Genomic DNA, 14,910 nt, shown 5'->3' on the forward strand with positions numbered 1-14,910 from the left:
GTGTCGTCTCATCTGATTCTCACAGCAGCCTAACACACGCACAACTGTTGCACCTCCCTGCGTTTTTATAGAAGTGATCTCAGATGACATGATTCCCAAATGGCAGTACCAAGGTCAGAGCCTGGGTCTTCTTGGTCCTAGTCCTGGTTTTTGGCAACTACACTGTACACCCTCTCCCCGTGCTGGGAGTGAGCTGCGGCATGCTCCAGGGAGGCAGCATCTCCTACTCTTAAGCCTCACACTCCACTCCCTGAACAAGGACTTGGGTGTTATCTCCCGGGTGGTGATGCATTTAATCTGGGGCAAGCCAGACTCCCCCTGTTGATCAAGACTTCAACCTATAGCCTATCCCAACCAAGCATTGGTTGGGGATAAGACAGATTTGCCGGTTTTGCTTACAAGACGGGGCGCCTCTGTTGAGATACAGCAGTCACAGGGCTTTGCATATGGTGCATACTGAGGCAGCAAAAAGCCTGGTTCTCTGCTGCACCACAAAATGGTGGGAGATGCTTTAAAATGGTTGCTCCACCCCGCTAAACGCCTGCATTCCCCAACTCCCTGCCCTGCGCCAGGAGGAGAAAACCGCCCCGATGAGATCAGGAGGCGGCCAAGCAGGCTGGCTGGGGGGACAACAACTGGACACGAACTGGTTCAGACCCCGGACACATCCGAGTGACAACGACCTTCGACCTCAACGGGAGGACGCGCTCCTTCACGCCCATAAGGCTCCACAACCCGGCCGAGGTTTCGCTTGGTCCACCTCGGCTCCCGTAATTTCTCTCGTCCGCGCGCAGTTCTCGTTCCAGAGAGCACGCGAGACTTCCGGTCCCCGCCCCTTCCCATCATCCCGCGGTGCTCCCAGCCTCTCGCTGTGTGCTTTAAGTTCCAGTTCAGGCCGCGGGGGACTACTTTGTGGTTGGGGCCCCGTCCCGACGGTGACGCAGGCGCAGCGCGAGCGGCGCGCGCCGACCGCCCATCCCCGGCTGTCCCACTTTTCTTCTCGTCTCCTCGGCCTCCTCGCTGAGAGCCTCGCGTCTCCCTCTCACCGTCCGCGCCGCCTTCGTCGCGCGCCCGAGGCGAGAGGCGGGCCCAGGTCTCCCGGAAAACTAGCCCGCGGGAGCGCGAGACTAACGGCCGCGAAGCTCCCAGGTGGGGGAGGGGCGGGGCCTGGAGAGTCCGGGCTGCGGCGGGCGGGAGGGAGGGGGTTCGGGCGGGCGTGGGCAGGGAGTCCCTGGGGGCGAGTGTCGGAGCCGTCCACCTGCGCGGGAAGAGGGCTTGGGATGGCGGGGACAGTGGAAGGCTGGCCTTTGCGGAGGGAGGCGGGCGTGCTGCCCCGGAGCAGCTCTGGATCCTTTCCTGCCCTGGTCATTGTTCCGCACCCTGACCACCCCTGTCCGGGCTCCAGGCCCCCTCACACCGCACCATGGGGGACAGTGACGACGAGTACGACCGAAGGCGCAGGGACAAGTTTAGAAGAGAGCGCAGCGACTATGACCGTTCTCGCGAAAGAGATGAAAGACGTCGAGGAGACGATTGGAATGACCGGTAAGACTTCCTTTTCTTAGTTTTCTCTCCCTATCTCATTCTTTTGCACTCCTCCCTCGTTGCATTGCCTTTATTCGTTATATAGGGCGAACCACATGAAGTCGCTTATGCTTGACCGTTTCCGGTCGGTCAACCTATTCGCTGTTTGCCAAAGAGCTAGCTAGCTAAGGCTTGATTTTGAAACGTATATGAGGTCAAAGCAGTAGACCTAAGAGTTGGAGTATGAAGAAGTAATGTTTTTAAAATGCACGCATTTTCTTGTTTGTAAATTACTCCTCAAAGGTGTGGATTCATAGGAAGTAACGCTTTCGAATTGACTTAACTTGGAGAGGTTGTCAGATCAGACCTGTTCCTGGCAAAATATGGTTAAATATCTTGTAGTTGTCTTCCCTAAAATCGGAAAGAGTTCTTTGGACAGTGATGGTTAGGTTAGTTGGTTAGGTTTGATTTAGCTAGTCATTAGTTTTCTGGGATGTTCTGGAGTTAATTATCATTAAGGTGTTTCCACAGAGAGAGGTGATTTCAAACAAACTAATGAAGTTAAGGGCAACCGCGCAAAATTTTGTAAATATAAAGGACACCACGAAGCTAATCAGCAATATCAGTGCTGATGACACTTGATTTGGAAACATTACCAGAAAAAAAAAAAAAAAAGCTTGAGGTGACTTAGTGTAATAGTATTTAGTCATTCAGTGTCATTTTGAAAAAACAGTTCGGGAAATCATTCAATTTGTATCTCTTCACTGGGGGGACTGTGGCTCTTTGTTTTCCCTGGTTTCTCTAAGAAAGAAGAAAATTAAAATTGTTCTGAATTCTGAAGATAGGTAGGGAGTGTTTGTTGTAATTAAAGAGTTTATCTCTGGAGCTTGGAGTGGGGGGCAAAATGGCCTTGGGTGTGCCCTGCAGTCGAGTGTATATAAGAGATCATCCTAAAGATGGTTAAGTGTTGAAGGAACAGATCTTAGAACGGAGGGGAGAGTAGAGGTGGAGGTTATATGTCAGAGAGAGCTGCAGGAAAGTGGCCCTTAGCAAGACTTGGAAAGATGATTGAGAATTCCCCAGACACAGATTGAGTGAATAGTTTGGAGTTGGGGACATAACATTGTGTGCAGAAAAGAACCCATAGTCTAGTTTTTTTAGGGTAGTACTTCTCAAAATGTGGTCCACAGACCCTTGGGATCTGTGGTGTTATAACTATATTTTTCATAGTAACTTGAAGGAGTATGGTCATTTTCTCTGTTGGTTCATAGTATTGGGGGGAAAACCATTTGGTGTCTTAGTGCAAATAAAGGTAGTGGCACCAAACGGTTAAAAAAAAAAACAGACAAAACGGGTTCACTTAACGTCCTTGATGAAGCAGTAAAAATTTTAAATTCTGTTAAGTTGAATTCTTGTCTATGTGTCTCCGTAACACACGTGATGAATGAGAAATCTGCATGAAGCATTTATGCAGCGTATAGGAGTACAGTGGTTATCTCAAAGAAGAGCTGAGTTTGGAGTGGAACTAACAGGTGTGTGGTTGTTTTGGTGAGATGTCATTTTTACCTGAACGAAAGATTATTGGACAGTGGTTATTCCTGTTTGGGTATATGAGAGACATTTTTTTGAAAAAAGACTAAGGATCTATGTTATTTCAAGGAAAATTGTTAGCTTTGTTGCCAGTGAGGAAGTGGAACTTGGCAGTGAAAATTGAAATTTTAGAAAACTTTTATCTACCAGTGTGAGTTTGACAGCCTCCCATTACTTTAAGACTTTTCTGATGTGCTAGGTGGTAATACTAATAAATATAATGTTTTGGTATTGTATAATGAAATGTGCCAAGATCCATTCACAGAGCAAGATAGAACAATGGATTTAAATGTAGCAGAGTAGAAAATGTTCCTTGTGGGACACCTGGGTGGCTCAGTAGTTAAATGTCCAAGTCTTTTTTTTTATTTTTTTATTTTAACGTTTGTTTTTGAGAGGGGGCGGGGGTGGAGAGGGGCAGAGAGGGGGACAGAAGATCCAAAGTGGGCTCTGTGCCGACAGCAGAGAGCCTGATGTGGGGCTCGAGCTCACAAACCACTCAAGAGAGATCATGACCTTGAGCCTAAGTGGGCTGCTTAACCGACTGGCTGTCCAGGTGCCTTAAACGTCCAACTCTTGTTTTCGGCTCAGGTCATGATCTCACAGTTTGTGATATTGAGCCCCTCCTCTGCCTCTGTGCTGACAGCATGGAGCCTGCTTGGGATTCTCTTTCTCCCTTTCTCCCCCTCCCTTGCTCTTGCATGCACCTGCTCTCTTTCTCTCTCAAAATAAGTAAATATTTAAAAAAAAAGGTGAGGGGGGGGCTGCCTAGGTGGCTCATTCAGTTGAGCGTCCAACTTTGGCTCAGGTCATGATCTCATGGTTTGTGAGTTTGAGTCCTGCGTCGGGCTCTGTGGTGACAGCTCAGAGCCTGGAGCCTGCTTTGGATTCTGTGCCTCCCTCTTTCTCTGCCTCTCCCCTGCTCATGCTCTGTCTCTCTTTGTGTCAAAAATAAATATAACCATTAAAAATAATAATAAATCAATAAAAGAAACTATCTCTTGTCAAGTTTTGGGTAGTATCAAAGAATATCCCTAGTTTCTTGAGAAGACTATTAAAAGGATTCCCTTTTCCATCTGCCTATCTGTGAGGCTAGATTTTCTTCATATTTTCAACCAAACAATGCATAGATTGAATGTAGAAGCAAATGTGAGAATCCAGCTGTCTGTATTAAGCCAGGCCTTGAAAAGATTTGTTAAATGTAAAAACAATGTCACGTTTCTCATTAAATGTTGTTTTGGAAAATAGCTGTATTTTCATAAAAGGACGTAATTTATGTTGATATGTAACTTCACAATTAATAGGTGTTAATTTTTTGTTTTAGTTTCTTTATTAATGTTTTTGGTTTTTTTGAGAGAGAGCGAGTGCGAGCGAGCAGAGGAGGGGCAGAGGGAGAGGGAGGCACAGAACCCGAAGCAGGCTCCAGGCTCTGAGCTGTCAGCATAGAGCCCGAAGTGGGGCTCAAACCCACGAACCGTGAGATCATGACCTGAGCCAAAGTCGGACGCTCAACTGACTGAGCCACCCAGGTGTCCCTTTGTTTTAATTTTGAGTATAGTATTGATGCCATCCACATAAGCAGAAACTCTTCGATGTGCACAGTAACGTTATTTATTTTTTAAATGTTTGTTTACTTTTGAGGGAGAGAGTGTGTGAGCGGGGAAGGGGCAAAGAGAGGGAGATAGAGAATTCCAGTGAGGCTGTGCTGTCAGCGCAGAGCCTGATGCAGGGCTCAGACTCAGGAACCGTGAGATCATGACCTGAGCTGAAACCAAGAGTTGGATGCTTAACTGACTGAGCCACCCAGGTGCCCCTGCACAGTAGTTTTAAAGAGTGTAAGGTGGGGGTGGGGGACCCAAGACCAAAAGTTGGAAAACTGCTGGGTTAGAACAAAGGATTTTCTTTTTAAGGTTGGGATGGAGGTGGTGGGTGACTAGTGGAGAGGCTGGAATGACAAGACACCAGGAGCCAAGGTTATGAAGAGTGTTGTATACTGGCATTTAGCAAGGAAGGGCATGGCTTGATCACCTCTGTGTTTGAGACAGATCGCTTTGACAGTAGAGGAGTGGGAGGGACCAGAGGTGGATACACTGATGTTGTGGTTACAGGAGAGAGGACCAGGGTCAGGGCACAGGGACTAGGGAAGTTGGCGGGCAGGGCAAGGAAGAGGAAAGCCTTGATAGGCACTGAGGCAGAGGATTAAGAAACCAGTAACAAACGAGGGGTGAGGGTGACACTTGAAAAGTCGGATACCTGGTGATGTGCTGATACACCCAAGAGTGGGAAACGGGACGAGGAAGGCAAGCTTGGGCTCGAAGTGGTAGAAATGACAGGCTCAGTTCTGACCTGAATTTGAGGTGGCAGTGGCCATCCTAGTGGTGGGTGTTTGGTGCTGGTCTGGAGGAACAGTTGGACAGCCATCAGTGTGCGGGTGACGGCTGAAGCGATGGCGGTAGGCAAGTTTCTGTTTAGAGAATGGTTTTGTAATTGTAGGCTTTTAGTCTGGTGTCTCAGGATAGGAAGGGCGTGTCTAGGAGTGTAAGCCGGCTGTGTCCTCTGACCGTTACTTGTTCTTAATCGCCAGAGAGTGGGACCGTGGCCGGGAGCGCCGCAGTCGGGGTGAATATCGGGACTATGACCGGAATCGGCGAGAGCGCTTCTCTCCTCCCCGCCATGAACTCAGCCCCCCACAAAAGCGCATGAGGCGAGACTGGTGAGGTGGCAACGGTTTCTCTGCCTTCTCTCCTTAGCCTCAGTTCCACCGGGCCTTGGCTGTCTGTTGGCACTTTGGCTGAGGACTGTGTCATTTCCTTTCCTATAGGAAGCTGGAGGACTTCCTATAAACCCCCCTTTTTTTGTCCCTTTAAACCCTTGGGTGAGAGCCCACATTCCATATGCCCCTTCCTCTGTCCCGTCTTCCTTCGTGCTCTGGAGACATGATGCCCTTCTCTGTCTGACTTTTGTGTCCCCTACCCTCAGGGATGAGCACAGTTCTGACCCATACCACAGTGGCTATGAGATGCCCTATGCTGGGGGGGGTGGGGGCCCAACTTACGGCCCCCCTCAGCCCTGGGGCCACCCAGACGTCCACATCATGCAGCACCACGTTCTGCCTATCCAGGCCAGGTAAAGACCTGGGGTTCTGGGGTTCCTGGGAAAAGGGAGTTGTTAGGTATGGGGGGTGGATTGGGGTTGCCAGAGACCGCAGCCAGAGCCAGGAAGTGGGTTAGGTACAGAGGGGTGCCTGTGGGGGCGGGAAGCAGTCGGTGCCTATGGTGTGTGTCCGTCGTGGGCAAAGGAAGGGGGCAGCTGGCTACCTCGGCCCCCCCCATCCCCCCCACCCTCTTCCCCCACAACCAAGACTTCCTGACCGGCCCCCCCCCCCCCCCCCCCCCAGGCTGGGCAGCATCGCAGAGATTGACTTGGGTGTGCCACCACCGGTGATGAAGACTTTCAAGGAGTTTCTCCTGTCGTTGGACGACTCTGTGGACGAGACCGAGGCCGTAAAGCGTTACAATGACTATAAGCTGGATTTTCGAAGGCAGCAGATGCAAGATTTCTTTTTGGCTCATAAAGATGAGGAGTGGTGAGTGCCCCCGTCTTCCTCCTGTCTGTTCCCTAGCATGTGTCCCCTGGCCCCGCCAGTGGAGCCTGCAGCCCTGTCCTCTCCCATTTTCCCCGATCCAGAACTTCCTGGGGGCGGGGGATGGGAAGGACAACAGCACTGGCTGCTGGGTTCTCCTCCTCACTTCACCGTCTGCCACGGCCTCCTGCCCCACCTCGCTTCCCCTCTGTCCTCAGTGAGTGGGACACCTCCAGGCAGCTGGCCAGAGCCACCTGTTCCCTTGGGGCAGCAGACAGACTGCTTCCCACTTGCTGGTATTGGGTCATTGTCATCCCTGATCGCCGGGACCCTGTGTGGCTGTGGTGTTCTCCCAAAAGCAACGAGTGAATCCAGACAAGAAAAAGCAAAGATCTCAGGGTCGTTTGACAGAAAAGAATTTTGAATTTTTTTTCCTTTTGTGGATGTTTTGATTTTAATCAACCATCTTTTCCCCCCTTCCTGCTCCTCCTCCTCCTCATCCTCTTTCTGCTCCTCCTCCTTGAAAAGAGCCAGAACTGGGAACTACACCCGCTCATCGACGGAGCTCGGAGCAAACCCACCTCCACCCCCACCATACCCAGCCCATACATGAGCCCCCTGGGCTGAGCCGCGCTGCCCCGGCCAGGCAGACAGGCAGGGCACCGCTGTGCACAATGCAGCGGTTTAGCTGAATGTGATTGCTCAGGCAGCTAGTCAGTCAGGGCCCCCACCGCGGAGCCCCGCGGGGGTGGGGCATCTGGGCCGGGACGCCCCAGCCAGGAGCCAGCCGGTGGCCCACCTGCCAGCAAGGGCCCTGGGCGCGGCTAGTTAAATCTTGAGCTCTGTTTGACCAAGCGGCCAAGGTAAAGATCCTGGAGGTGACGCCTGCGGCTTTCCTTTCCTCTCACGCTCAACTTGTGGTTCTGTTTTGTCTGTCACTGTTCCCTCTTTCTTCTTTCTCTGTGTCCTGGTCTCATTCTCTCATGTACCTTTTGTTCTTTCTTTGTCCCTGTCCTTGCACCTCACTTAACATTTCTTTCCTCTGGTTTTTTCAGTTTCTCTGACCTTTAGTTGTTTTTCCCTTTGTTTTCGATTTCTGGGACTTTCTCACACTTTTCCTTTTCTGTTTTTTCTCATACTCCTTTCTTCTGCACCCCACCCCCCCCACCCCCTCCTATTATAAATGTTTCCTTTTCATGCTCCACCCTGATCCTCCTCCCGCTTCTCTCTCCCCCTGTGGGCAGTACCTGAGGTTACAAGGGCACTTCAGTTTCTCCCTTTGGTCTTTTCCTGTCCCTCCACTATCTCCTTTTCTTCCCGAGGGGGGAGAAAGCTTTTCTGCCTTTTTTGGCTTTTCCTGTCTGGTGCATTTCAGGTTTCCCTCTGTCTTCCACCTAGGGATGGAGGGAGTTGGTGGGAGCAGTCCTTTTAATTACTCTAGTTTGGGTTTTACAAGGAGAGGGAGGTTCTTTGGGGCCTACTATTTCCTTAGCCTTCCTCTCGGAAGCTTTGGGAAACTACACTTTTTCAAGTTAGTGTTTCCCAGAGACTCAGGGCGATCATTCTGCCTCTCTAACCCTGGCCTCTCCCTGTAGTCGTTGCTCTTCCCAAATCCAGAGCTCTTAGTTCCTGGCTCTCCCCCAAATCTTCTCCGAGCAGAACTTCTGGTTCCTTTTGGGGGTATTGGGTGGTTCTAGTGCACCCCTCTCCCCAGTCTTTCTGCTTTCATGGTTTTATGTGGGTGTGAGAGGATGGGGGCTAAGCCCTGACTTTCCTGGGCCCCTCCCCATGTCCTGGCCCTGGCATCCAGTGACTATTTTGTCTCTTCCCCTCCCCACTTCCTTTCCCAGGTTTCGGTCTAAGTACCACCCAGATGAGGTGGGGAAGCGTCGGCAGGAGGCCCGGGGGGCCCTGCAAAACAGACTGAGGGTATTCCTGTCCCTCATGGAGAGTGGCTGGTTTGATAATCTTCTCCTGGACATAGACAAAGCTGATGCCATTGTCAAGATGCTGGATGCAGGTGTGTAGATTGGGAGGGGAAGAGGGTGTCTGGTAACCAAGATCTTGGTTGGGAAATAGAAGTCCATTGACAAACCAGAGGCAGAAGGTCACAGCCCTGGGATTGTGACCTCTGCTCCCTTTGTTGGCAGCTGTGATTAAGATGGAAGGAGGGACGGAGAACGATCTGCGCATCCTGGAGCAGGAGGAGGAGGAGGAGCAGGCGGGAAAGCCTGGGGAGCCCAGCAAGAAAGAGGAAGGCCGGGCTGGACCAGGCCTGGGGGACGGAGAGCGCAAGGCCAATGATAAGGACGACAAGAAAGAAGACGGCAAACAGGTCTGCGGGCTGGGCTTGCTGGGTGCTGCCTGTGAGCACCTGGGGAGGAGAATAGAGCAGCTTCCGTGGTGGAGGTGGGGGGACCGGAAGGTTGTATCCTGGGTCCAGGGAGAGGTGGAGGCAGACTTCTGGGCTCAGCTGTAGGGGAGGGGCGGGGCTCTGATACAGATTGAAGGGAAGATTGACATGCCTGTGATTGTCTTTACCTGCAGGCTGAAAATGACATTTCTAATGATGACAAAACTAAGAAATCTGAAGGTGATGGGGACAAGGAAGAGAAAAAAGACGACTCTGAGAAAGATGCCAAAAAGGTAGGGTAGGGGCACCTGGTGACTCAGTCTGTTGAATGTCCAGTTTTGGCTCAGGCCACGATCCTGTGGTTTGTGGGTTCAAGCTCGCATCAGGCTCGCTGGTGTCAGCACAGCCTGCTTTGGATCCTCTGTACCCCTCTCTCTGCCCCTCCCTGCTTGCACTTTCTCTCTCTCTCAAAAATAAATCTTAAGGGCGCCTTGGTAACTCAGTCAGTTAAGCGTCCAACTTCGGTTCAGGTCATGATCTCACAGTTCACGAGTTCAAGCTCCACGTTGGGCTGTGTGCTGACAGCTGAGTCTGGAACCTGCTTCAGATCCTGTGTCTGTCTCTCGCTGCCCCTCCCCTGCTCGTGCTCCGTTTATAAAAAAATAAAACATTAAAAAAAATAAATTTAAAAAAATCTTAAAAACAAAAGTAGGGTGTTTCTTGCTCGGGGGTCAGTGTCAGGACTGGGGTCCTGGCTATCTGACTCCCCTTGTCTTGCTGTGCCTCTCACAGAGTAGCAAGAAGCGGAATAGGAAGCACAGCGGTGACGACAGCTTTGATGAAGGCAGTGTGTCCGAGTCGGAGTCCGAGTCCGAGAGTGGCCAAGCTGAGGAAGAGAAGGAAGAGGCTGGTAGGTTTTATTTTCTGTTTCTGTTCCATTCTCTTCCTACTGAATAGGGGTAGGGGAGGTGACGGTGGGTGAAATTGATAAAGGAGGGGGGGCCTTTGGGGAGATGACGTAGCAGGAGTTTGACAGCTTCTCTATCTTCCCTTTCAACATTGACAATAAAAATTCACCAACTCCCACCGCTTCCTGCATAGAAGCAGCACTCAAGGAAAAGGAGAAGCCCAAAGAAGAAGAAAGGGAGAAGCCTAAGGACACTCCGGGGCTGGAATGTAAACCCCGTCCCCTCCATAAGACTTGCTCCCTGTTCATGCGCAACATCGCACCCAACATCTCGAGGGCAGAGATCATTTCTGTGAGTGGGGAGAGCGCTACTGGGGGCAGGAATGGCATCCGGGCTCCATCTTTGGTGGTGGGAAGAAGATAATCTGGCTCTGCTTCTAACATATCCCTATTTCTCTAATAGGGAAGCCCCCTTCTCGCGGGCCTGTGTCTTTTGTGGGCAGGCCCTGGTTGCATCATTGCTCTTAACGTCCTTTGTTGGTTTTTCCTTGCTTGAGTAAAGATTCAAAGACAATTCTAGGGTTCTGAGGACATGGGGATTAGAGGAAGAAGTGTAACGTTGACTCGCTCAGTGGGGTTTCTGTTCCTCTGCTTTTCCAGCTTTGTAAAAGATACCCCGGCTTCATGCGTGTGGCACTGTCAGAACCCCAGCCTGAGAGGAGGTGAGGAATGGAGAGAAGAGTGACCCTGGATACCCTGGAGATAAGGTGCAGGGGAGCGCTAATGGCCAGCATCTCCACCAGCCAGGATTATGCTGACCCTTTCTTTTGTAGGTTTTTCCGCCGCGGCTGGGTGACCTTTGACCGCAGTGTTAACATCAAAGAGATCTGTTGGAACCTGCAGAATATCCGAGTAAGTGCGGAATGGGCTCTCAGTTGCACACAACCTCGGATTCCTTTGTTCTTTGATTCACCCGTCGAGCCCCCTATTTCATCCACTCAGTCTGCTCACATTAAGAATATGCTGTTGTCTCTGGGCTGGGCTCTGGGGCTGTTACTGCGAGTAAGACCTCTCTGGTCCCTTTTCTCCGTGAGCTCAGTCTAATCACTGATCTAATTAGTAGGCCAGTCTTTGAGTTTCTGCTTTTTGGGGCAAGTGTGTTGGTAAGCTTTTTGTTCCCTCCAGCTCCGAGAGTGTGAGCTGAGCCCTGGTGTGAACAGAGACCTGACCCGTCGAGTCCGCAACATCAATGGCATTACCCAGCACAAGCAGATCGTGCGCAATGACATCAAGTTGGCAGCCAAACTGATCCATACGCTGGATGACAGGACCCAGCTCTGGGCCTCTGAGCCTGGGACACCTCCTCTGCCAACAGTCAGTGACTCCCCGTGGAACTCTTTCAAAAGCAGTCATGTCGTCTGCTTGGGCACCTCTGGTCTTGTCTCACTTGATCTGTAGTGTTGACCCCTTGTACTTGGGCTATCTGGGCAGCACCTCCAGCTTCCAGCAGGACAGGTTGGCATTAGTGATGATTTGCTAGGGATAGAATGAATAAAAAAAGACAAACAATGAAACAGTGGTAATAGGCCCAGCGAACCTTGGATTCCTTTCTGCTTCACGTGAAGAGGTTCCTGGGCTTCTCTGCCTCACCTGTTCTTTTTCCTCCCCACCAGAGTCTGCCCTCCCAGAACCCAATCTTGAAGAATATCACGGACTATCTGATTGAGGAAGTGAGCGCGGAGGAGGAGGAGCTGCTCGGGAGCAGTGGGGGGGCCCCCCCTGAGGAGCCCCCTAAGGAGGGGAACCCGGCAGAGATCAACGTGGAGCGGGATGAGAAACTGATCAAGGTGCCCGCAAGAGCAGACTGTGGCAAGAGCAGGCGGGCAGGATCCTCCTGGTTTAGAGCATCGGAGGGGCAAGAGTGTGGTGAACTCACAGCTCCTCATTTCTCTTAGGTTTTGGACAAACTCCTCCTCTATTTGCGCATCGTGCATTCCCTGGATTATTATAACACGTGCGAGTACCCCAATGAGGATGAAATGCCCAACCGCTGTGGCATCATCCACGTTCGTGGGCCCATGCCACCCAACCGCATTAGTCATGGAGAAGGTGGGCTCCCAGCTTCCCCAGTCCTGATTCCCCTTTGGTTTCCCTTTCTCTTCAGCTGCCTCTGGCCTTAGATGCGTTTGGATAGCAGTGCCCTACCACCCTCTCCTTTTATCCCCTCCTTTTTGATTGTTGATGCCCAGCGTGGGGCTTAAACTCACAACCCTGAGATCAGCAGTCACGTGCTGTAGTGACTGAGCCAGCCAGGTGCCCCTTATCTCTTATTCCTTGCTTCTGGCTCCCCTTTCCAACCTGTCGTCTGTTCCAAACCGCAGTGCTAGAGTGGCAGAAGACATTCGAGGAGAAGCTGGCTCCACTGCTGAGTGTACGGGAATCTCTTTCAGAGGAAGAGGCTCAGAAGATGGGTCGCAAAGACCCTGAGCAGGAAGTGGAAAAGTTTGTCACCTCTAACACTCAGGAACTGGGCAAGGATAAGTGGCTATGCCCTCTCAGTGGCAAGAAATTCAAGGTCTGGGATGTTAGGGAGTTGTGCACTAGACCTGTGGGAGGAGGGGGTGGAGCCAGAAGCCTCCTCAGGCCTGGGGAGGAATGGGCTCCGTGGAATAGGTGGGGGGGTGTGTGTGTGTGTGTGATCATCCTTCCACGTTGCTTGCCGTGTTCTGACTGACCCTTTTCCTCTTTACTCAGGGCCCTGAGTTTGTACGCAAACATATCTTCAACAAGCATGCAGAGAAAATTGAGGAAGTGAAGAAGGAGGTGGCGTTTTTTAACAACTTTCTCACTGATGCCAAGCGCCCAGCTCTGCCTGAGATCAAGCCAGCCCAGCCACCTGGCCCTGCCCAGAGTAAGATACGATCCATGAGGGTCTGCCACATTCCCTGTACCTTGACTACTCAAGGACTCTGGTTCTCATACCTTGTGGTCCTCTGAAAACTTGTATCCCACTTTCAGGCCATATTCCTAAAAGCCAGTTGTCATTCCCCATTGCCTCCCCCCCCCCCCCCCCCCCGCAGTAATTCATGTTCCTGTCCATGTTGTACTCCCCCCAGGCCTGACCCCGGGACTCCCCTACCCACACCAGACTCCACAGGGCCTGATGCCCTATGGTCAGCCCCGGCCCCCCATCTTGGGCTATGGAGGTAAGTATAGGAGGGACATGAAAAGGCTTGGTGGATTATGAGGGGCTGGGAGGAAGGGAACTTAACCAAGGTGTAGTTGAGGTCACAGGTTTTTGACTCAACACTGATCTTGCTCATAGCTGGTGCCGTCCGCCCTGCAGTCCCCACGGGAGGGCCTCCATACCCTCATGCCCCCTATGGTGCTGGTCGAGGGAACTATGATGCCTTTCGAGGCCAAGGAGGTTATCCTGGGAAGCCTCGAAACAGGTGAGAATGAGCTAAGATGTGATGTGCAAGCTTTCTTGCCCTCTTTAAGCTCTTTTAGGAACCTTCAACTCTCCTTCCATCTTACCTCTTTTTTTATTTCCTAGGATGGTCCGAGGAGACCCACGGGCTATTGTGGAGTACCGTGACCTGGATGCTCCAGATGATGTGGATTTCTTTTGAGCTTTTCCTCATTCCTCGTATCGTCTATACTTGTGACTGCCTCCTCCCATCCAGTTGAGAATTTTTTGTACGTTCAACCCTACTGCCAATAAAAGCACTTCCATAGTGCCTGACTGTTTATTACATACCACCCCAAATTCTACCCCCCCCCCCCCCCCCCCAAGATGGGCCCGGGCCATCCATTTTATGGACTTCAAAGGCCCAGAGTAGCTTTTACGTTTCACAAAGGGGGTAGGTGACTGTGTTTGGGGCCAGAGACCTCTCAGTTCTGGGACCTTAGCCTCAGTCCAGTGCGTGCTGCTGCTTTTGGGAGTTGCGGCTGGTCAAACACAGGTTGTAGAAGGAGTTGTGGTCAAAGGCTGTGCCCACCTCTCTCCATCCCACCCACCCAGCAGCCTGTAGTTCACTAGGGTTTTTCGCGGCACCCCAGAAGTGAGGGTCCAATATCAGAACATAGGCTTCCGTGCCTGATCCCAGGCAAACCCCCAGCAAGGCCTTGGACTGGGCGTCCGCATCCCCCCCAACCATTACAGGCCCCCCGCCCCCTGCGAAGTGGGAGTAAAGCCTCTCCAGTTCCCCCTGAAGCCCTGCTCCACGGGGTATGTGACATAGGCGCCCCTGGGGCCCTCCGAAGTGGTCGAGACAGAGACTGGCTTCTACACAACCGATCCAGCTCTGGGAGCCCCGGAACCCGGGGGGCTTGTCGCCCATGTCCTCCAGGGCCGCCTGCACTTCGGCCAGCCCGGGCACGCCCGCGGGCCGACCCTCTGGCCATGAGCACAGCGTCTGCAGGGTGCGGTAGCCGCAGCCCCAGCCCCGGTCGTCCAAGCCGTCGCAGCCGTAGTGATAGTAAAGGTAGTGGCCCGAAAGGAGGGCCAGGCGAGCGGGACCGCGGGCGGGCGGGGCCAGGCCCAGGTGGACGTCCTTCAGCGGCTCCAGGGCGGTCGGCGGGCGCGGCGGTGGCCGAGACCAGGCTGATGTGTCCTGGCGGCGCGGAGGGAACTCCGGCTCCAACTCTCCCTCTCCACCCTGGGTGTTGGGCTAGTCGCAGGCAGGACCGGCGCGCGGGTTCTGCGGACGCTCTCGCCCGGTCTCCGGTGGCGGCAGCAGAGGCGCGGCCCGCGTGGGCTGAGAAGACAGCGATCTCCGAGGCTCCCACAATGCACCGCCGCACGGCCGTCGTGGTTACTGCGCGGGCGCGAGCCCCGCCTCCTGGGGCGGGGCGGGGCGGGGCGAGCGGGCGCGCTCCGCCCCACTACAGAGATCCGCAAGTTCACCTGGGTCTGCACCCGCCCCTCCGTCTACTCAGTCCTGGTGTTTGAGG

General features: G+C 52.6%; 2 protein-coding genes across 5 annotated transcripts; one reads left to right on the plus strand and one right to left on the minus strand.

The window, feature by feature from the left end:
- Nucleotides 1-273: 273 nt before the first annotated feature.
- On the plus strand, nucleotides 274-13,694 carry SRRT (serrate, RNA effector molecule). 4 transcript variants are annotated; one of them, XM_058710285.1, is made up of 20 exons: nucleotides 274-1,149; nucleotides 1,406-1,545; nucleotides 5,696-5,824; nucleotides 6,091-6,237; nucleotides 6,509-6,697; nucleotides 8,545-8,714; nucleotides 8,845-9,029; nucleotides 9,242-9,340; nucleotides 9,840-9,957; nucleotides 10,152-10,306; nucleotides 10,615-10,676; nucleotides 10,788-10,866; nucleotides 11,140-11,328; nucleotides 11,628-11,801; nucleotides 11,910-12,063; nucleotides 12,336-12,529; nucleotides 12,709-12,865; nucleotides 13,071-13,160; nucleotides 13,280-13,406; nucleotides 13,511-13,694. In XM_058710285.1, the coding sequence occupies exons 2-20, from the start codon at nucleotides 1,424-1,426 to the stop codon at nucleotides 13,584-13,586; spliced, it is 2,616 nt and encodes an 871-aa protein (XP_058566268.1). In that variant the 5' UTR covers nucleotides 274-1,149; nucleotides 1,406-1,423; the 3' UTR covers nucleotides 13,587-13,694. The 4 variants fall into 4 exon arrangements, with proteins under 4 accessions (XP_058566268.1, XP_058566267.1, XP_058566266.1 ...); XM_058710284.1 differs by having other exon boundaries at nucleotides 277-1,149; nucleotides 10,149-10,306; XM_058710283.1 differs by having other exon boundaries at nucleotides 279-1,149; nucleotides 13,059-13,160.
- Nucleotides 13,570-14,862, minus strand: UFSP1 (UFM1 specific peptidase 1 (inactive)). Its single transcript, XM_058710306.1, has one exon. It carries the CDS (start codon nucleotides 14,295-14,297, stop codon nucleotides 13,869-13,871), a length of 429 nt encoding a protein of 142 aa, XP_058566289.1. The 5' UTR covers nucleotides 14,298-14,862; the 3' UTR covers nucleotides 13,570-13,868.
- Between the last annotated feature and the right edge of the window lie 48 nt (nucleotides 14,863-14,910).

Source organism: Neofelis nebulosa, chromosome 18, assembly GCF_028018385.1.
Source record: "Neofelis nebulosa isolate mNeoNeb1 chromosome 18, mNeoNeb1.pri, whole genome shotgun sequence".
Classification (NCBI taxonomy): domain Eukaryota; kingdom Metazoa; phylum Chordata; class Mammalia; order Carnivora; family Felidae; genus Neofelis; species Neofelis nebulosa.